Genomic DNA, 20,042 nt, shown 5'->3' with positions numbered 1-20,042 from the left:
AAAATACTCTGTAGTCCAATCAATGTTCTACCTATCCCAAATAGATTGCAGTGTAGTATTGGTTTTTTTAATGTGTGTATGTGTGTGAAGGATAGGGAAGCCTGGTGTGCTGCAGTCCATGGAGCTGCAGAGTCAGACATGACTTAGCGACTGAACGGCATGTATATATATTTATATGTGTATATATTATTTATACTAGTCACATTTATATATATTCTTGTGTATACATATATGTATACACACATATGTGTATATATTATTAAATTATACCATTAACATTTATTTATATGTTATTCGTGTATACATATATGTACACATATATATGTATTATACTATTTACATTTTATATGCATTTTTTGTATATATGTATATGTACATCTATATTTTATATATATATGTATTTGGGTATACATACATTACTCCTTGGAAGGAAAGTTATGACCAACCTAGATAGCATATTAAAAAGCAGAGACATTACTTTGCCAACAAAGGTCCATCTAGTCAAGGCTATGGTTTTTCCAGTGGTCATGTATGGATGTGAGAGTTGGACTGTGAAGAAAGCTGAGCGCCGAAGAATTGATGCTTTTGAACTGTGGTGTTGGAGAAGACTCTTGAGAGTCCCTTGGACTGCAAGGAGATCCAACCAGTCCATTCTAAAGGAGATCAGTCCTGGGTGTTCTTTGGAAGGACTGATGCTAAAGCTGAAACTCCAGTACTTTGGCCACCTCATGTGAAGAGTTGACTCATTGGAAAAGACCCTGATGCTGGGAGGGATTGGGGGCAGGAGGAGAAGGGGACGACAGAGGATGAGATGGCTGGATGACATCACCAACTCAATAGACATGAGTTTGGGTAAACTCCGGGAGTTGGTGATGGACAGGGAGGCCTGGCGTGCTGTAATTCATGGGGTCGCAAAGAGTTGGACACGACTGAGTGACTGAACTGAACTGAAATGAACATGCACACAGACACACACATCTCTATTTATTTTATATGTATTATTTAGTTGTGTAACGTATGTGCACACGTCTATATTTATTTTATATATGTATTATTTGTGTATACGTATATGCACACACACACATATTGTTTATTTGGCTGTCCTGCATTTTAGTTGTGGCACATGGGATCTTTTAGTTGCAGCGTGTGGGATCTAGTTCCCTGAGCAGGGATCAAACCTGGGTCCCTGCATTGGGAGTGTGGAGTCTTAGTTACTGGACCACTGGGAAAGTCCTGCAGTGTAGTTTTTTTTAAGTATCAGAATTTTGATTCTAATAGTATCCTAATTGCAGTTTGTTTTTTTTCCCTAGTAAAATACTATATGCAGTAAATAAGGTTGGCTGGCTTTTGTTAGGTAGTATCAAAGCTAATAATACTCTTTTTAAAAACTATTATAGAGTATTGAAGTGAGAGTCAAGAGATCAGGATTCTAGACTGTTGGTTTGGTTTTTCTGGATTTCATTTTTTATTTGGAAAACCAGGGAGTTGGATTGAGGTGATCCAATTGTAACAGAAATGTTGAAAGAGTTGTACCTTTTATACCTTTTATATCTAGTTTCAGCAAGTTTTTAACATTCTGCTGCATTTGCTTTATTATTCTATTCTCTTTCTTTCTCTGTGCATGTGTGAAGTGAAAGTCGCTCAGTCGTGTCTGACTCTTTGCGACCCCATGGACTATGTCCATGGAATTCTCCAGGCCAGAATACTGTAGTGGGTAGCCTATCCCTTCTCCAGCGGATCTTTCCGACCCAGGAATCGAACTGGGGTCTCCTGCATTGCAGGCAGATTCTTTACCAACTGAGCTATCAGGGAAGCCCTTAAAAGTGAAAGTTACTCAGTCACAACCCTTTGTGACTCCATGGACTACACAGTCATGGAATTCTCCAGGCCAAGAATACTGAAGTGGGTAGCTGTTCCCTTCTCCAGGGCATCTTCCCAACCCAGGGATTGAACCCAGGTCTCCCGCATTGCAGCCGGATTCTTTACCAGCTGAGCAACCAGGGAAGCCCTGCATGTGTACATATATATATTTATAAGTATTTATAAATATGCAGTTTATTTCTTTTTCTGAATCATTTGAGAGTAAATTGGAAACATTGTGCTCCCTTACCACAGAATATTTACATGTAATTTACTAAGAACACAGGCAGTCTCTTATTTAACCACAGCACATTTATCAAAATTAGGAAAATTAACATCGATACCTGATGCAATACTATCATCTAGTCCAGAGTTCATATTCAAATTGTTCATTGTCCCTAGAATATACAGAAGTGGTTTTAGAATCACTAAGCTATACCACTGTGAAAGGCAGTCCTTTATAACTAGAGTTCAATATTTGCTTATAGTTTTTTTCTTCTTTTTTTAATTTTTATTGTTTATTGTTTATCTTTTTTTTTGGTTTTATTTCTCTCTTTGTTTTTTTTTTATTTTGAGGTAAAATTTGCATGTAGTGAAAAGTGTAAGTGCTGTGTCTGTAATTCAGTGAATTTTGTGAAATACATTTACTACTGTAACCCATACTCCTGTCAAGATCTAGTTTTATCACTCCAGAAAATTCTCTCAGTGCCCCTTCTCAGATTCCATCCCACCTTCTTACAGCCAGCCTCTTTTCTGATTTTTTCAGGTTAGTTTTGCCTCTTCTGAAACTTCATGTAAATAATATAATATGTGCATTTTTGTGTTTGACTTTTTTTGGTCAACATATTATATGTGAGATTCATCCATATTTTTGTATGTATCAATGCTTTGTTTTTTTTTATTGTTGACTAGTATCCTGTTGCATACTACAATTGGTTTATCCATTATCCTGTTGATAGACGTTTGAATTGTTTCTTGTTTGGTGCTATTTATGAATACAGCTATTTTGAACATTCTTATGCAAGTGTTTTGTAGATATATATTTTTTATCTTAGGTAAACTAAGAAATTGCCAACTCTTTTGGTAAATTTTGAAATCAGTATTGTTTTGGTCATTTTATATTTTTTGCATTTACGTATCAGTTTTTAAAATCAGCGTATTAGTTTCTTCAACATAAGCCTGCTAAGAATTTTGATAGGGATTTTGTTGAACCCTTTGCTGGCTTTTTGCCATTTCTTAATATATCCTTGCTCTAGGGATTATAATACACATCTTTAATTAAAATTTACTCAAAGTTAATATTTTATTGCTTCATGTGAAATATAAGAAACATTGGAATTGTTTAGTTCCACTTATTCCTCCATCATTTGTGTTATTATTGTCATATATATTATATTTACATACATTATAAACCTCACAATTTACAGTAGTATAATTTTTCCCTTAAGGCTTCATATATCTTTGAAAGAAGTCAAGAGAAGAAGAGAAAAATTAAGTTGTTTCCATAGCTAGAAGTAAAATTCCAGGTTTTTAAATTCTTATTTAGAACCTCTATCTGTGATAGACTGTTGATTGTTAGTTTTGTAGCCCTTCAGGTTGTTCAGGTCTTAGGTTTTGATTATATGTTCTTTGGTTTTTCTTTTTTATTAAGTCCTTGAGGTGGTTTTTGGTATCTTGAAGGCTTTTAGTTGGGTTTAGCAACAACTTTATTACAGTTTAGCAACTTCAGGAAAGGAGGGACTTCCCTTTGCTTGCCTAATATTTGGCCTTTAGATATCTATGAACATAGGACAGTCTAATTCTTTAGAATATTGAGGTAATAGCCAGAAGGAATGTCTTGTATTTTGTGCTTTGATGGGAAATTCTTAAGTAAGTTTTGTCTTTATGAAGCACTTGATGTCAGTGATGTTAATGGATATAAAGGATGAATTACCTTGAAAGCACTCAAATAACACAGAGATTTATCAGTGTTTTTAAATTCCAAACAATGAAAATATAACTGTAAAGCAGTGGCCTTGTCTATTGTCTTGTCAGAGTCAGGATTAGGTTTTATTAGGTTTACTTGGGCATCTGCACAGTCTTCCAGAACATCAGGACAACCTATAGTTTTTTGGTAGGTTTCTCTGATCTTTATGTTAAACATTCGGGTGGTCTCATATATGACACTTCCATAGGTAATACCATATTTAGTGGTGAAAAGCTGAAAGCCTTTCCTCTAAAACAAAGATGCTCACTTTAGCCACTTCTGTTTAACATTGTATTGAAAGTCTGAGCCACAGCAGTCAGACACAAAAAAGAAATAAAAGGTATCCAAATTGGAAAGAAGAAGTAAAACTTAATCACTGTTTGCAGATACTATACATATCTCAAGTTGACTCTTTTGAACTTTTTTCTTTGTTTCTTCTTTCCTACCAGGAGCTCAAACTTGAAACCTCTTGACACCAATGTTTTTAAGTTATTATCTCCTAGTGTCATTTATATTTGTCCTGCCTTTCCATTCTTTTTATTACCATCCTAATGGGGCTTCCCTGGTGGCTCAGACGGTAAAGCATCTGCCTACAATGCAGGAGACCCGGGTTCAGTCCCTGGGTGGGAAGATCCCTTGGAGAAGGAAATGGCAACCCACTCCAGTATTCTTGCCTGGAAAATCCCATGGACCAAGGAAACTGGTGGGCTACAGTCCATGGGGTCGCAAAGAGTCGGACACGACTGAGCGACTTCACTTCATACATGCCTGCTGCTACTGCTAAGTTGCTTCAGTCGTGTCCGACTCTGTGCGACCCCATAGATGGCAGCCCACCAGGCTCCCCCGTCCCTGGGATTCTCCAGGCAAGAACACTGGAGTGGGTTACCATTTCCTTCTCCAATGCACGAAAGTGAAAAGTGAAAGTGAAGTCGCTCAGTCGTGTCCGACTCTTAGCGACCCCATGGACTGCAGCCTACCAGGCTCCTCTGCCCATGGGATTTTCCAAGCAAGAGTACTGGAGTGGGGTGCTACTGCCTTCTCCAACTTCATACATAGAAAATTCTAAAATCTCTTCCAAAAAATTATTAGAACTAACAGTGAATTTAGTAAAGTTGTAGGATATATGATTAATATTCAGAAATCTGTTGATTTTCTGTGTACTAATATATGACTATCAGAGAAAGCAAGGAAGTAATCTATTTTGAATTACATCAAAAAGACTAAAATAATGTTAATAAATGTAATCAACAAAATACTCTGAAGACTTTTAAGTTATTGAGGAAGGAAATTAAAGATGATATAAAGGGGATGATATCTCATGTTCTTGGTTTAGAAGAATTAGTATTGTTAAAAAGTCCACACTACTCAAAGCAATCTATGGATGTAATGTAATTCCTTTTAAAATATCTGTGACACTTCACAGAACTAGAACAAATAATCCTAAAATTCATATGGAATCATGAAAGACCCTGTATTGCCAAAGCAGTATTAAGAAAAAAGAACAGAGCTAAAGATGTCACACTCCTTGACTTCAGAGTGTACTACAAAGCTACTGTAATCAAACAGCATGGTATTGGCACACGCACACACACAAAAACAGACACTTAGATCAATGAAACAGTAGAGAGCCCAGAAATAAACCTGTATACTTACGGTTCATTAATCTATGACAAAGGAGGCAAGAATATACAATGGAGAAAAGACAGTCTCTTCAGTAAATGGTGCTGAGAAAACTAGACAGCTACATACATCCTTGTGGAATGTATGAAAAAGAATGTATAAAAGAACGAAATTAGAATGTTTTCTCACTCTATGTATAAAAATAAACCCAAAATGGATTAAAGACCTGAAAGCAAGACCTGAACCAAGCAGAGCACTCTTTAACAGATGGTGTGATCAGTCACCTAGAGCCAGACATCCTGGAATGTGAAGTCAAGTGGGCCTTAGAAAGCATCACTACGAACAAAGCTAGTGGAGGGGATGGAATTCCAGTTGAGCTATTTCAAATCCTAAAAGATGACGCTGTGAAAGTGCTGCACTCAATATGCCAGCAAATTTGGAAAACTCATTAGTGGCCACAGGACTGGAAAAGGTCCGTTTTCATTCTAATCCCAAAGAAAGGCAATGCCAAAGAATGCTCAAACTACCGCACAATTGCACTCATCTTACACGCTAGTAAAGTAATGCTCAAAATTCTCCAAGCCAGGCTTCAGCAATATGTGAACCGTGAACTTCCTGGTGTTCAAGCTGGATTTAGAAAAGGCAGAGGAACCAGAGATCAAATTGCCAACATCCGCTGGATCATGGAAAAAGCAAGAGAGTTCCAGAAAAACATCTATTTCTGCTTTATTGACTACTCCAAAGCCTTTGACTGTGTGGATCACAACAAACTGGAAAATTCTGAAAGAGATAGGAATACCAGACCACCTGACCTGCCTCTTGAGAAACCTATATGCAGGTCAGGAAGCAACAGTTAGAACTGGACATGGAACAACAGACTGGTTCCAAATAGGAAAAGGAGTACGTCAAGGCTGTATATTGTCACCCTGCTTATTTAACCTATATGCAGAGTATATCATGAGAAATGCTGGACTGGAAGAAGCACAAGCTGGAATCAAGATTGCTGGGAGAAATATCAATAACCTCAGATATGCAGATGATACCACCTTTATGGCAGAAAGTGAAGAGGAACTCAAAAGCCTCTTGATGAAAGTGAAAGAGGAGAGTGAAAAAGTTGGCTTAAAGTTCAACATTCAGAAAACTAAGATCATGGCATCTGGTCCCATCACTTCATGGGAAATAGATGAGGAAACAGTGGAAACACTGTCAGACTTTATTTTTTGGGGCTCCAAAATCACTGCAGATGGTGATTGCAGCCATAAAATTAAAAGACGCTTACTCCTGGGAAGGAAAGTTATGACCAACCTAGATAGCATATTCAAAAGCAGAGACGTTACTTTGCCAACAAAGGTCCGTCTAGTCAAGGCTATGGTTGTTCCTGTGGTCATGTATGGATGTGAGAGTTGGACTGTGAAGAGAGCTGAGCGCCGAAGAATTGATGCTTTTGAACTGTGGTGTTGGAGAAGACTCTTGAGAGTTCCTTGGACTGCAAGGAGATCCAACCAGTCCATTCTAAAGGAGATCAGTCCTGGGTGTTCTTTGGAAGGACTGATGCTGAAGCTGAAACCCCAGTACTTTGGCCACCTCATGCAAAGAGTTGACTCATTGGAAAAGACCCTGATGCTGGGAGGGATTGGGGGCAGGAGGAGAAGGGGACGACAGAGGATGAGATGTCTGGATGGCATCACCAACTCGATGGACATGAATTTGGTCGAACTCCGGGAGTTGGTGATGGACAGAGAGTCCTGGCCTGCTGCAATTCATGGGGTCTCAAAGAGTCGGACACGACTGAGCGACTGAACTGAACTGAACTGTAGCAATATTTTTTTGGATCTGTCTCCTACAGCAAAGAAAATATATATTGTATATGTATATATATATGTGTGTGTGTGTGTATATATATATATACACACACAGACACACCCCCATACAATAGAATATATTTATCTTGGGCATAAAAAAGAATGAAATTCTGCCATTTGCAACAAATGGATCAAGTCAGACAGAGAAAGACAGATGCTCTGTTATCATTTATATGTGGAACCTAAAAAAAGAAAATAGTGTGTTATTTGCTCAGTTGTGTCCTACTCTTTGTGACCCTGTAGCCTGCCAGGCTCCTATGTCCATGGGATTCTCCAGGCAAGAAACCTGGAGTGGGTTGCCATTGCCTTCTCCTGGGGGTCTTCATGACTCAGGGAGTGAACACAGGTCTCCTGAATTGTAGGCAGATTCTTTACCATCTGAGTTACCACATATACATTTATGTAAATAACAGAAACAGACTTACAGATATAGAGAAAGAAATTATGATTACCAGTGAGGAGAGGGAAGCAGGGACAGGTAAATTTGGGGTATAGGATTAAGAGATACAGACTGCTATGTCTAAAATAAATAAGCAACAAAGATATATTTTATTGCACAGGGAAATATGGCCATTATTTTGTAATAGCTTTAAATGAAGTATTTGTTGTTCAGTTACTCAGTCATGTCCGACTCTGCAACCCCACGGACTGTAGCACACCAGGCTTCCCTGTCCTTCACCATCTCCTGGAGCTGTTACTCAAACATGTCCATCGAGTCAGTGATGCCATCCAACCATCTCATCCTCTGTTGTCCCCTTCTCCTCCTGCCTTCTATCTTTATCAGCGTCAGGGTCTTTTCCAGTGAGCCAGCTCTTTGCATCAGGTGGCCACACTATTGGAGCTTCAGCTTCAGCATCAGTCCTTCCAATGAATATTCAGGATTGATTTCCTTGAGGATTGACTGGTTTGATCTCCTTGCGGTCCAAGGGACTCTCAATAGTCTTCTTCAACATTATATTATTAATATAAAGTATAGTAGTAGGATTATACTTAAATGAAGTATACTCTGTAAAAATATTGAATCACTATGTTATTGTTCATCCAAAACTGATATAATATTGTACATCAACTATACTTCAATAAAAGCAATTTTTAAAATCTGGCTGCTCTGTTTCAATTTTTGCTGGCCTGCCTCTATTGGTATTACACCAAGCTGTTAGTCTCCCCGGATTGCTAGGTGATTGATCTCTTGTTTTTAACAGTGCCCTAGAGCACAAATTGCTACATAGTCTGATCTAAATAAAGTTAGACACCTTGGTAGAGGCATTCCTTGGCATCATCCAAATCTAATTGCTTGAGGCAACAATTGCTATCAGTTTCTTATTCATACTTGGAGAGACACTCTTCTTATATGTACATATGTGATTTAGGGTTAATTTTTAAACTTAGATCATCCAGAAGTTCAGCTGCTACAAAATGCAGCTTCAGTTTTTGAGCATGTGACTTGCTGAGATCTTGTTACATCCCCAAATATGTGTTTGTTGTTCAGCTGCTATATAGTCTTTATAGGTTAAGCAATTCTTTCTTGGATCTTAGTCTTTGTAGATCACCTAATTTAGTTTATTACATCTGCTCTGCTTAGACGCTCAGTTGTGTCCAACTCCTTGCGACCCCATGGATTGTAGCCCACCAGGCTCCTTTGTCCATGGGATTCTTCTGGCAAGAATACTGGAGTAGGGTACCCTTTCCTCCTGACCCAGGGATCAAACCCATGTCTCTTCTGTCTCCTGCATTGGCAGGTGGATTCTTTACCACTGGTATCACCTGGGAAGCTCTATCATTGAATAAAGATTTTTAAACATCAAAATGATGATGCCGTCAACATTAATAATCTCTCTCTTGCTGTGGTAAGCTGTGTACACAGTGTCTGCTAGTATAGATATTGCTTTAGAAGTCAAACAATGGAGTGAGGGCTCTTAAGTGTTTTTAAGATGGTAAAGAGCGTTGCCTTAAAATGGACCAAATTTAAAATAACATTGTGTTGGTTTTAAATTTTTAAAAAATATTTAAACTGTGATATATTTAGAGATAAGTGGTAGTTTATTACAGCCTTACTCCCCTGCTTCTGCTCTGAGGATTGTTGTTATTGAAACTCTTTCTATGTAATAGTTTTGTTTTCTGGTTGATTGTATATAGAAAAGTATTGAATTATCTTCCCAAGGAAAGAAGTTAAGCTGATACAGTCTACAGTCTTGTTTTGCTGCTTCAGTTCCCTGTTTATGGTTTTTGCCTCAGAGCATTATTTGTCTGAGGTAAAACTGATAATAGAATTTCATCTGGGAAAAGATAAAAAATTTAAGAAAATGACAAGTCCACTGGGAAAGTAATTAAAGATAGATAGTCAAACTATTGTTCAGTCAGAGGATAAACTTGCTGAGATTGTTAGAACTGTGTGTGATAATGGTTTTTTTACTTTTCTACATTTCCTGAATTTACTTTGGGACTTCTGTCAGTTTTAATTTTAATTAATTAGGTTATTTCTGAGGGAAGAGTTAAGGAAAAGAAAAAAATATTCTCTATATTTTCTCTTGGCTTTGAGAATAACGGGGGGGGAGAGACAGAGAGAAGGTAATAGCTGTGTGGGAAGGACAGCCAGAAAATCAGTGGGCTCTGTACATGTTTTAAAGTCTGAGCAGGCAGCCACCATGAACAACAGAGATCCAACACTGACCACGCGAGTTAATCATCACAAAATATAAACTGAATTTCGAATTGTAATCACTCAAGTTTATTGTCCAACTCTTTTTTGACCCCAAGGACTGTAACCCCCTCTGTCCATGGGATTCTCCAGGCAAGAATACTAGAGTGGGTAGCCATGCCCTTCTCCAGGGGATCTTCCTGACCCGGGGATCAAACTGGGGTCTACTGCATTGCAGGCAGAATCCTTATCATCTGACCCATTAGGGAAGCCCTTACTGTAGTTACTCTGACGTTTTAATAAGAAAGGGTAAGCGTTTGTGTGAATAGTCATGGTAGATGTTGCAGCCAAACTGAATGTTTCTAGGGTCAGGTGCAGGGAAGGGAAGAATTGAACCATAAAGAGGCTTCTCTGAGGCTTCATAGCCCAAAAGTCCGAGGCAGCAGGGACTCTGAGTTTATATCCATTCAAGGATGTCGGAGCCCCTGGTTGATAGGTAAGCTTGTCTCTTAGTGCTGGAAGCCAACACATGGTTAATGCTTTATTTTAGTGCATTTTGTCTTTTGGCATAGTACCTTTAGATACTATTAGATAAAATAGATACTATTAGATAATTAGACAAAATTAGATATTTCAGCTTAAAAAATCAATACTCATGACTGATTCAAGACATGAGCGTTGTATCTTTACCTTGACAGAACCAGTTGTGTGGTCTGTGATAAATCATATTTGCTCCCCTTTTGTCTCTAGCTACCTCCTTCGGTTGTTACCCAGGTCACTTAGGTGGAAACTACTTAAAACCTGGGATGGAAGACTTTATATCTTAGTGAGTGTTTTGTTTAATCAGATTGCATTCTTCCTAATACCAGGAACTGATGCTTTGCAGATTCACATTGGAGTCTGTGTAAGTGCTGCTCCCTGCAATTAGGCAATGTGGGGCCTCTGCTCAATCTAGCTGTGATGGGTATAATAGGAGCTGTGGCTTGACGTTGCGCAATGAAGGAAGAAGCCCTAGAAAATTTTGAGGAAAAAAAAAATGTGGCCGGGGACTCCAAAAGAGTCCCTGGGTAAAGTGCTGTGTGGGGAACTTGGGCAAGAAACCAGATGCATAAAGTACATTTATATAAAGTTTAAAAACAAATAAAGCCCTTTCATTGGGTTAAAAGTCGGAATGTGGTTATCCTTGTGGAGGGGGCTGAGTAGTTATTGAAAGGAGAGTGAAGAAGGGGCTCTGGGATGCTGGTAATATTCTGCTTGTTGATCTGGCTGTAGAGTACATTGGTATGTTGGATTTGTGAATATTCACTGAGCAGTACGCTTAGAACCTGTGTAGTTTTCTGTATGCATGATATTCTTCAGTATAAAATTAAAAGAGAAAAGTTTGTAGTATTTCGGTTTTACATATGTGATGGTCCTAATTGTCGGTAATTAGGAATTGGATAAATAGAGGCGGGTTAAATTGTGTTATATCCTTATACCCTTGAGAAATACAATGTAGGTATGTTTGAGAATGAATGGTTCTATCCATACTTAGTTTTAAACTGTTATTAAATAAATAAAAGAAGTATCAGAAGAAACTTATGAAGAAAATAAACCATCATACACAATGCTTGTGTGTATGTATATATAGAAAATATCTTAAAGGACACATACTAAACAGTTAACAGTGGTTAGCCCTGAGGATTGACTTGTGGATAATGTGACAAAGTGGGGAACACTGAACTTTTACTTTTTTTTTAATGTGAACATGGGTTACTCTTATGGTAAAAACAAATAGTAAATTCCAGATACTCTTTTAAAGGTAAATCGATTAAGAGAAGTAATGTTGCTATTCTAGCAAAAATCTCCAAAGTATGATTAAAGAGGAAAAGGAGTTGTGGGAGTAGTTAGAGGTCCACACTCCCCCACCAAAGAGTTAATGTCATTCTCCTTTATTCCACCTCAGAGGGTGAGGCAGATTTCATTATGCTTGAAGAAACAAAGTAAAGAAAGAGGCTTGATGTAAAGTGGAACTAAACTGCCTTTCCAACTGTCGTTTTAGTTGATCCAGAGTACCAGAAGGAAGCAGAGCAGAGACACCGAGAGTTGGCAGCTAAAGCTGGAGGATTTAATGACTTTGCAACTTTAGCCGTCATCTTTGAACAGTGCAAATCAAGGTCTGTGAGATAGTTCTTTGAACTGGAGAGCCTTAGTTTGAAATATAGCTTCAGTAAGAATATGACTTCAGACAGTAAGTTTCAGTGGGGATTATACTGACCTCAATGTATTTTTGTGAACATTAGTGAGATTTCTCTGTGAGATGACTGTGACCGTCATTTATTGTGTAATATTAACTCTTGTCTGTCTTCTCTCCTTAACCTTTCTTGAAAACTGACCTCATAGAATTTTGATTCTGTATAACTAGTTTAGATGAGAAAATGATTGGATATTTGTTAAAGCATATATATATATAAAGAAATCTATTTACAAGTTATTTTAATTCACTTAGAGGTGTATTAATTTGTTTTTTCATATTCCTTAAAGTGCTTTCTTATTAATTGTTCAGGTCTCATAAAAGAGCTGACAGTTGCTTATCTGTTTCTAGTTGTGTAATAGAAATGAGAGTGTTAGACATTCACTTATGAAAGATACTTTTGAGACACCAGTGTGTTTGTGTTGCAGTGGAGCTCCAGCTTCATGGTGCCAGAAACATTGGATTCATTGGAGGTGCTTATTTTCTGCATTTCGTGTTGAAGCTCAACTTAGAGAACTGATCAGGAAGCTTAAACAGGTGATTGCTGTGACTTTTTTTCCCCTTGAGTGGCGTTTTGGCAAGACCTTCTGAGTTCTGTCCCCAAAACCGTGTGTATTATAAGGTGTTGAAGAATGACTTGTAGGAACAAACGCCGTTCCTGACCCTGTGCCCACAGCTCTGTTGTCCCTTATCCTTTTGGGAGGCTCTTTTCCTGTCCTTGGGTAATTTCCTCACAGTCATGTGCTTATCAGTTCTCAGTTGAACTCTTGAAGCCCTCCTGTAGATCTCTGAGGTCCTCTGCAGATTGCTTCTTTCCTGAACTTTGGCTGGGGATTCTAGCCATCTTGGTTTCTCTGGATTCTCAGCTCTGTCTCTTTAACTCAGGGAGTTCTCTAGGTTTCACTCGGGTTTTTCCTTTCCTGTACCTTGGTCCAGAATCTCTCTCAAGGTTGACTGTAAGCTGAAACAGTTGTTGGAGTTAATTCATTTTTTTTCCTTCATTTATTTCTCAGACTCATTGTCCTTCATATAGTGCTTTGGAAATCATTATTTCATATGTTTTGTCCATTTTTTTGGTTGTTTCAAGCAGAAGGGTAAATCTGGTCCCTCATATTCCATATCGGCCAGAAACAGAAGTCTTTAGAAATTTGGAGTTTTCAAACCAAAAGATTGTTTCAAGTTGTTCTGTGAGACTTACCACTATACATGTATTCTGTCTATAGCAAAGTGATTTCCCAAGAGAGACCTTTGAAGGCCCTAAACATGAAGTCCTGCGAAGATGTCTTTGTGCCGGTTATTTCAAAAATGTAGCTCGAAGGTAAGCACTAAGAGCTTCAGAGACGGATAGAGAAATAGAACTGTATTTGATGACCATATTGAACTATTTAATATTAAAGGCAATTTGATTTAAGCTCTGTGTTTATGATGACATCAATTACAGAGAAGCTTCTTACAATTGTCACTCGTGCCGGGGGAACTGCAGTGGCTGAGAGTGGGATATTGAAACTCATGTGGGGAGGAGGGGGGTCTGTAGGACAGCTGTCCAGCATGGGGGGTTAGTGCCCAAGCTGAGGGACAGTGGTTTTCTTGCAGAGGAGTGGCTCTTTGTGGAGCGTGAAAGCCAAATAGGTTGAGGATGGCATCCCTGATGAAGGATGGTTTGGTGTGGACTGTCAGGGCTTGAGCAGGATTGGGGAAGGTACTCACATGGGAATTGTTTGGTTGTTTGAATGTCAGAGTCTGAGTGGAGGGAGGGCATCTTTGTGGGGAAAGGGGTAAGAGTGGTGGTGATGGGAGATTTGTTATATACAGAGGAGTCGATCACATAATTGAAGACATTAACGTAAATGATGAAGGGAGTTAAAAATACTAAAAGAAAACAGGAATGAGCCCTGTGGTATTGATTGAAATTTCAGATATTACAGTTTTTATTTTTTATTAAGTGGATAGATACGATAATAAAAAATAGGTGTTACTCTGTGTGTGTGTATGATATGTATTTGTATGTCTGTAAATATTTATGTAACCTAACTATGAGATGGGCTAGGAGCAATAACTAATAGCAATGAATACACTTTGCACCCAGATCTTTTTTTTTTTTAATTTTTGACTGTGTCAGGTCTTGGTTTCGCCACTGCGGTCTTGGTTGGATCACGCAGGACCTTCCGTTGTGGCACATGGGCAGACTCTAGTTGTACATTCGGTCTCAGTAACTGCAGCGCGCGTGCTTAGTTACTCCACAGGAATATGTGTAAAGTCTTATAGTAAATCAGTTGTGACAATTAAGTTAAGGTTTTACTCTGAAAAGTTTTTTGAATAACCTTTATGTAGGGAAGTACGGAAGAGGATAAGAATTTCACATTAACAGAAATTAGAAAAATTATAGATGAACTGTTCTAATTATATTTTAGAATAGTGAAAATTATTTATACCTTTGAAAAGAGATGTAGTATAATAAATGTAAAGAATGCTGTATTTAAGTCCAAAGACCTATGTTTGGGACTTGCTTTCACCATGTATTAGCTCTTTGATCTTGAGAAATGTGGTATCGTAGTTTCCCAGCCAGGGATCAAACCCATGTCCCCTTCATTGCAAGGCTGATTCTTAACCACTGGACCACCAGAGAAGTCCCTCTGCACAGATTTTGACTTGGAACAGCCATCTGCCATATAAAGGACCTTTGGAGAAATAAGGCTGGAAAAGTACACAATGAGCCCCAAACATCTTATTTTACCTGTAAGCAAAGTGGTCATCAGTGAAGGTGGAGGCCATGTGACCAAGTACAAAGGAGCCAGTTTGATAGGCCCAGGCTGATCGAAGATGGGATATTTTGACATTCATAATACTGATAGTAATGGATTGAATAAAATGTGAAATCCTGGGTCTATAATCATATAAATTAACGAATGAGTAAATTAAAAGTTTAATGACAAATGGAATTGTTTACAGAGTTGAGCACCTTTTCACAAAATTCTTGTTAACTACAAAGGGAAAAAGTAACTTCTTAGTGAAGAAGCCTGGCAGATGTTACCTAAATCAGACAAGCAAAGTGAACATCATCAGAAATGAAGTAAATCAAAATCTTGTTCCTCCTGATAGGATGTAATAAAAACAGAACATCTCTTCTGTGATATTCTTGCCAAAGATCTGTAACCTGAGTCTAATTGTCTTAAAACAGACAAAATCAAATTGAGGGACATACTGCAAAATAACTAGCCTGTAATCCTTAAAGGTGTCAAGATCTTGAAGGTCAAAGATAGACTGGGGGGTGTTTTCCAGAATAAAGGAGACTAAAGGACCATAAAAAGTAAAGGCAATACATGATATCTGAACTGGGTCGTTTTGCTATAAAGGATGTTATTAGGACATTTGATAAAACTTCAGTGGGTTCTGAGAATTAGGTGCTAGTAATATATCAGTGTTAATTCCCTGGTTTTGATGGTTTTACGTTGGTTATGTAGGAGAATATTCTTGATTATAGGAAATACACACTTTCCTATTTGGGGATTTGGGGATGATGAAGCATAAGATTGGTGACTAACTTTCAAATGATTCAAGTAAAAAAGATTTTTGTACTGTCCAAATATGGACTGTGTAGATATATATACAAATAATTATAATGCAGTCTGACCTGGGTTATAATAGGAATATATGTAAGGTTTTATAGGAAATCAGCTGTGTGATTTAGCTAAGGTTTTATTCTGATAAGTTTTTGGAATAACCTTTATGTAGGGAAGTAGAGAAGAGGGTAAGGATTTATAAAGTTAATAGGAATTAGAAAAATTATAGATGAACTGTTCTAATTTAGAATGGTGAAAATTATTTATACCTGTGAAAGGAGATGTAGTATAATACAATATAAAGAATACTGTATTTATGTCCAAACACCTATGTTTGGGACTTGCTTTCACCATACATTAGCTCTTTGACCTTGAGAAAGCTATTTAATTTATTTGAATCTCAGTTTTGATCTTTTAATAAAGTACCTGGCTGTCAAAACTAGTAGGTTTATTTGATGCTTCATTATGAAAGCATTTTGGAAATTCTAAAGCACAAATACAGTATTATTGTTAATATTACTACTTACCAACCGGAAAGTTTTATACTTAAGTAAAATGACTGTATAAGTTGTCTCATTAGTTTTTTGTTTTTTGGGTGCACTGCATTGCTTCAGGAATTTTAGTTCCCTGACCAGGGATCAAATGCAGGCCCTTGGCAGTGGGATCACAGTCTTTACCACTGGATCACCAGGGAATTCCCTGAATCATTGATTTTAAGATGAATTGGTAGAGAAGTTATAGTGACCGTTAAATAAATACACACCTCTCCATACAGTACTCCTTGTAGCAGGACATATAATTTTTCACTGTTAGTGCTCTACTTATTTAATTGTTTTTACTGTTCTTGTCTTTGATCCTTTGGTTTTTCGGTTCTTAGGTCTGTTGGGAGAACATTTTGCACAATGGATGGGCGTGGAAGCCCAGTTCATATTCATCCTTCCTCAGCAGTAAGTACTTGAATTTTTACTAATAGAAAGAAATTTCTTCCTTTTGTAAAGGAAGCTGTAGAAATGTCTTCCTTTTGTAAAGATGTAGGAGTAAGTAATATACAGATGTCTTCTACTTTTCTCTGAAAAAAGAGATGTGAGGATATGTTTAGCATATATCTATATTACATAAAGGTATTGGTTGATGTGTGCCTCCTATTTGATTGAAGAATATAAAAATTAACTCAGAAAACTTGAGGCTGTTAATGTTTGGTTGGTCTAATCTGGAATAAGGCAGGTTATTGAGTTGTCATCCTTAAACGAATTCTTTTGTGTAGCTTCATGAACAGGAAACCAAACTTGAATGGATCATTTTTCATGAGGTATTAGTTACCACCAAAGTCTATGCAAGAATTGTGTGTCCAATCCGTTATGAGTGGGTGAGAGACTTGCTACCCAAGTTGCATGAATTTAATGCACATGATTTGAGCAGTGTGGCCCGCCGTGAAGTGAGAGAAGATGCGCGAAGGAGGTGGACCAATAAGGAAAATGTAAAGCACCGAAAGGGTGAGTGAGTCACTTGTTCTAGAGCGCAGGCGTCCACATTCTCATATAGTTGCAGGAATGCTGTTACAGAGCTTCGGTCCTGGCTGTCTCCTCAGAAAAGCAAACAGCTGTCATGAGCCTCAGACGTACTTTGACTTCCTTCTTTCCTTCCAGTTAATCATGTTTTTCTTAACCCCTTTGTCCAGCAGCATTATTAAAAATATCTATTGAACTTTTGTCATGTGCTAACAACTTAAATAACCCCATTAAATTTCCACAATAATCGTATGAAGTAACTACATATCCCCACTGTATGGATGACGAAATACTTAGCAGTGTACAATAATTTGCTGAAAATCTCAAGGCTAATATTCGGTGAATCTGGATTTTGAATCCAGGAAATTTGATTCTGTGGCCTCTACTCAACCATTACGCCATACTCCTTGCCAGTAGTGCTTTACTATTTTTATTTCATTTATAAAATTTTGTGAAATATTACCTCGAACATTTTTTTTTCAAGAGATTTTTTTTTTTTTCTTGAAATGTTAGGCCCCTAATTGCAGTAGTTAATATTACTACTTATCAACCAGAAAGGTTTGTACTTAACTATAAAATGACTAAGTTGTCTCATTAGTTTTTGCTTTTTTGGACCATTTCCTTCAGGAGGCATAAACACTTGTAGTGAACTAGGACAGAAAGCTTAATTCTCAGCTCACATGTAAAAAAAGCTTTTCAGCAAAACTTTTGGAGGCTGATTGATGGAACAAATTGCATTATCCTTATTTAACATCACTGGGAAATAGAATGGGGGGGATTTTGCCCAAGATTATAGAAGTGTCCTTGGCAGTGTTAACTGCTAGGTGTCGTTTGCAGTGTATAGCTGCACTGTCGGCTTCTCTCATGGCTCAGTTAAAGAACCTGCCTGCCGATGCAGAAGACGGGGGTGTGATCCCTGGGTCAGGAAGATCCTCCTGGAAAAGGAAATGGCAACCCACTCCAGTATTCTTGCCTGGGAAATCCCGTGAACAGAGGAGCCTGGTGGGGTTGCAAAAGAGTCAGACATGACTTAGCAACTAAACAACAGCAACAGGAATAACTGCACTACTTGCTTCAATTAGGGTCAATTTTTCTGAGTTCTCAGGCCTCTATACTCTTATTTTTAACCAGAGACTTTATATCATTTCTTTTTAAAGGGCAAAATTTAATTTCCTCCCCCCCCCCAAACATTAAAAAACAAGAGCATCTCTTTCTCTTAACATTTCTAATACCGAACTCAAAACTAAAATTTTACTGGATTAATTTGTAATGTTTTCAGATGGAATATCCAAAGAAGTCCTAAAGAAAATGCAAAGAAGAAATGATGATAAATCCATATCAGACGCACGTGCTCGTTTCCTGGAGCGGAAGCAGCAGAGGTCCCAGGATCACAGTGGCACACTGAAGGAAACCGGCTAAGCAGCGAGCCCTGCAATCCAGGAAGTGGGAGAAACAGCCAGAAAACGTGTTTCTACTTTGCCATTTATGTCAGGCAGCACTACCAAGAGGAAGTGGTCAGCAGCTGTTTTTAAGCATAATAGTTCAAAGCAAATCAGAGCTCGTGGGTACCAATAAATGGAAGTTTCAAAGAGAAAAATTGAGTTGCCATAGTCATAGGCAATGATACATGAAACCAATGCAAGACAATATATGTGGTATTTTCCTCACTTCAGTTTTGCTGGCCTTAACTGGTATCAAATGCTGTCAGTGAGATATTTTCAAAGAACATTGAATTGTATTTAATCAGTATGTATTCCATTTGCATTGAAGCATTAAAAGTTATTTTCCTTAAATCTCTTTAAGGCCTTCTTGTTGCTGATAGAGTAGTATTATATCAGGTTATCAGGTTTGTGACCATTTCCTTCAGAAGGCTAAACATAAGAGGTTTTTACTCAGCAATACTTAGACGTCTAACCGTTTAATTGCTACAGAGCTTTATAGATATTTAGAGAAAATACTTAATCAATTAGTAAATAAGAAAATTGCCTATGGCAAGATTCTTTGTTGAATTAATATTAATCCTTAAGTTGACTTTTCTGGAATTATACAAATTCCTTTTTATATAAAAGTATATTGTTTAAAACAGTAGCTATAGCCATTAACCAAAGGACAGATGATACATATATGGTCTTTTTTAGCTGTCCCTGCATACTTGTATCAGCACCACATATGTGAATGTGACAGTGTTTCAAACAGCCTTCCACCTGGCCTACTGTCTTGCCTCCAGCTGCTTGGATAGGACCATTTAAACATTTATTATGCTGATCTTGAAATGGGATTTTCAGAGCAGCCAACTCTACATCACCAGTGTTTCAAATTGGAACTTGAGGCTAGTTAGTATCACACTCAGGCCACGCTCAGCATTTGTCCACACTGTTGTTTACTGCCTTGTATTCTAGTTATTTGTGTATTTGTCTGTCTCCCCCACTAGATTATACGCTCCTTGTGGGCAGGGACTGTGTCTTTTTCATCTTTGTATCTTTCATGGCACCTAACACAGTGCTTTGCACATAGTAGTCATTCAATGTCTGTTAAATAAAGCTATTAGTGTTGTTCAAATTCAAAAGACATCATAATGTGTGTTTTTAGTTATTTTTTGCTAAAATTTAAGAATCTAAAATTTTTATAGATAACAGTCTTTTGCAATTCTTTCCTTTGGCATTCTTCTGTTAAGTATGAGGACCCAAATCCATGTTTGTTCTTGAGGTAAGGTGAGTGGGAATGGTTTCTTGGAACATTCTCAGCACTGTTAATTGGTCGTTTTGAATCTTCAGTGCTCAAGACACTGTTTCAGC

General features: G+C 37.8%; 1 protein-coding gene across 2 annotated transcripts in view; it reads left to right on the top strand.

The window, feature by feature from the left end:
* DHX40 (DEAH-box helicase 40) overlaps positions 1-19,813 on the top strand; it is a 50,691-nt gene extending 30,878 nt beyond the window's left edge. For both annotated transcript variants that reach the window (XM_055577440.1, XM_055577441.1), the window contains exons 13-18: positions 11,988-12,102; positions 12,608-12,716; positions 13,403-13,497; positions 16,617-16,686; positions 17,004-17,232; positions 18,527-19,813. In XM_055577440.1, the coding sequence (XP_055433415.1) occupies positions 11,988-12,102; positions 12,608-12,716; positions 13,403-13,497; positions 16,617-16,686; positions 17,004-17,232; positions 18,527-18,666 (758 nt within the window). In that variant the 3' untranslated portion in view covers positions 18,667-19,813. The remainder of the gene's footprint in view (positions 1-11,987; positions 12,103-12,607; positions 12,717-13,402; positions 13,498-16,616; positions 16,687-17,003; positions 17,233-18,526) is intronic.
* The last annotated feature ends 229 nt before the right edge of the window (positions 19,814-20,042 follow it).

This window comes from Bubalus kerabau, chromosome 4, assembly GCF_029407905.1.
Source record: "Bubalus kerabau isolate K-KA32 ecotype Philippines breed swamp buffalo chromosome 4, PCC_UOA_SB_1v2, whole genome shotgun sequence".
NCBI lineage: Eukaryota > Metazoa > Chordata > Mammalia > Artiodactyla > Bovidae > Bubalus > Bubalus kerabau.
This window is presented reverse-complemented; position numbering and strand designations above follow the sequence as displayed.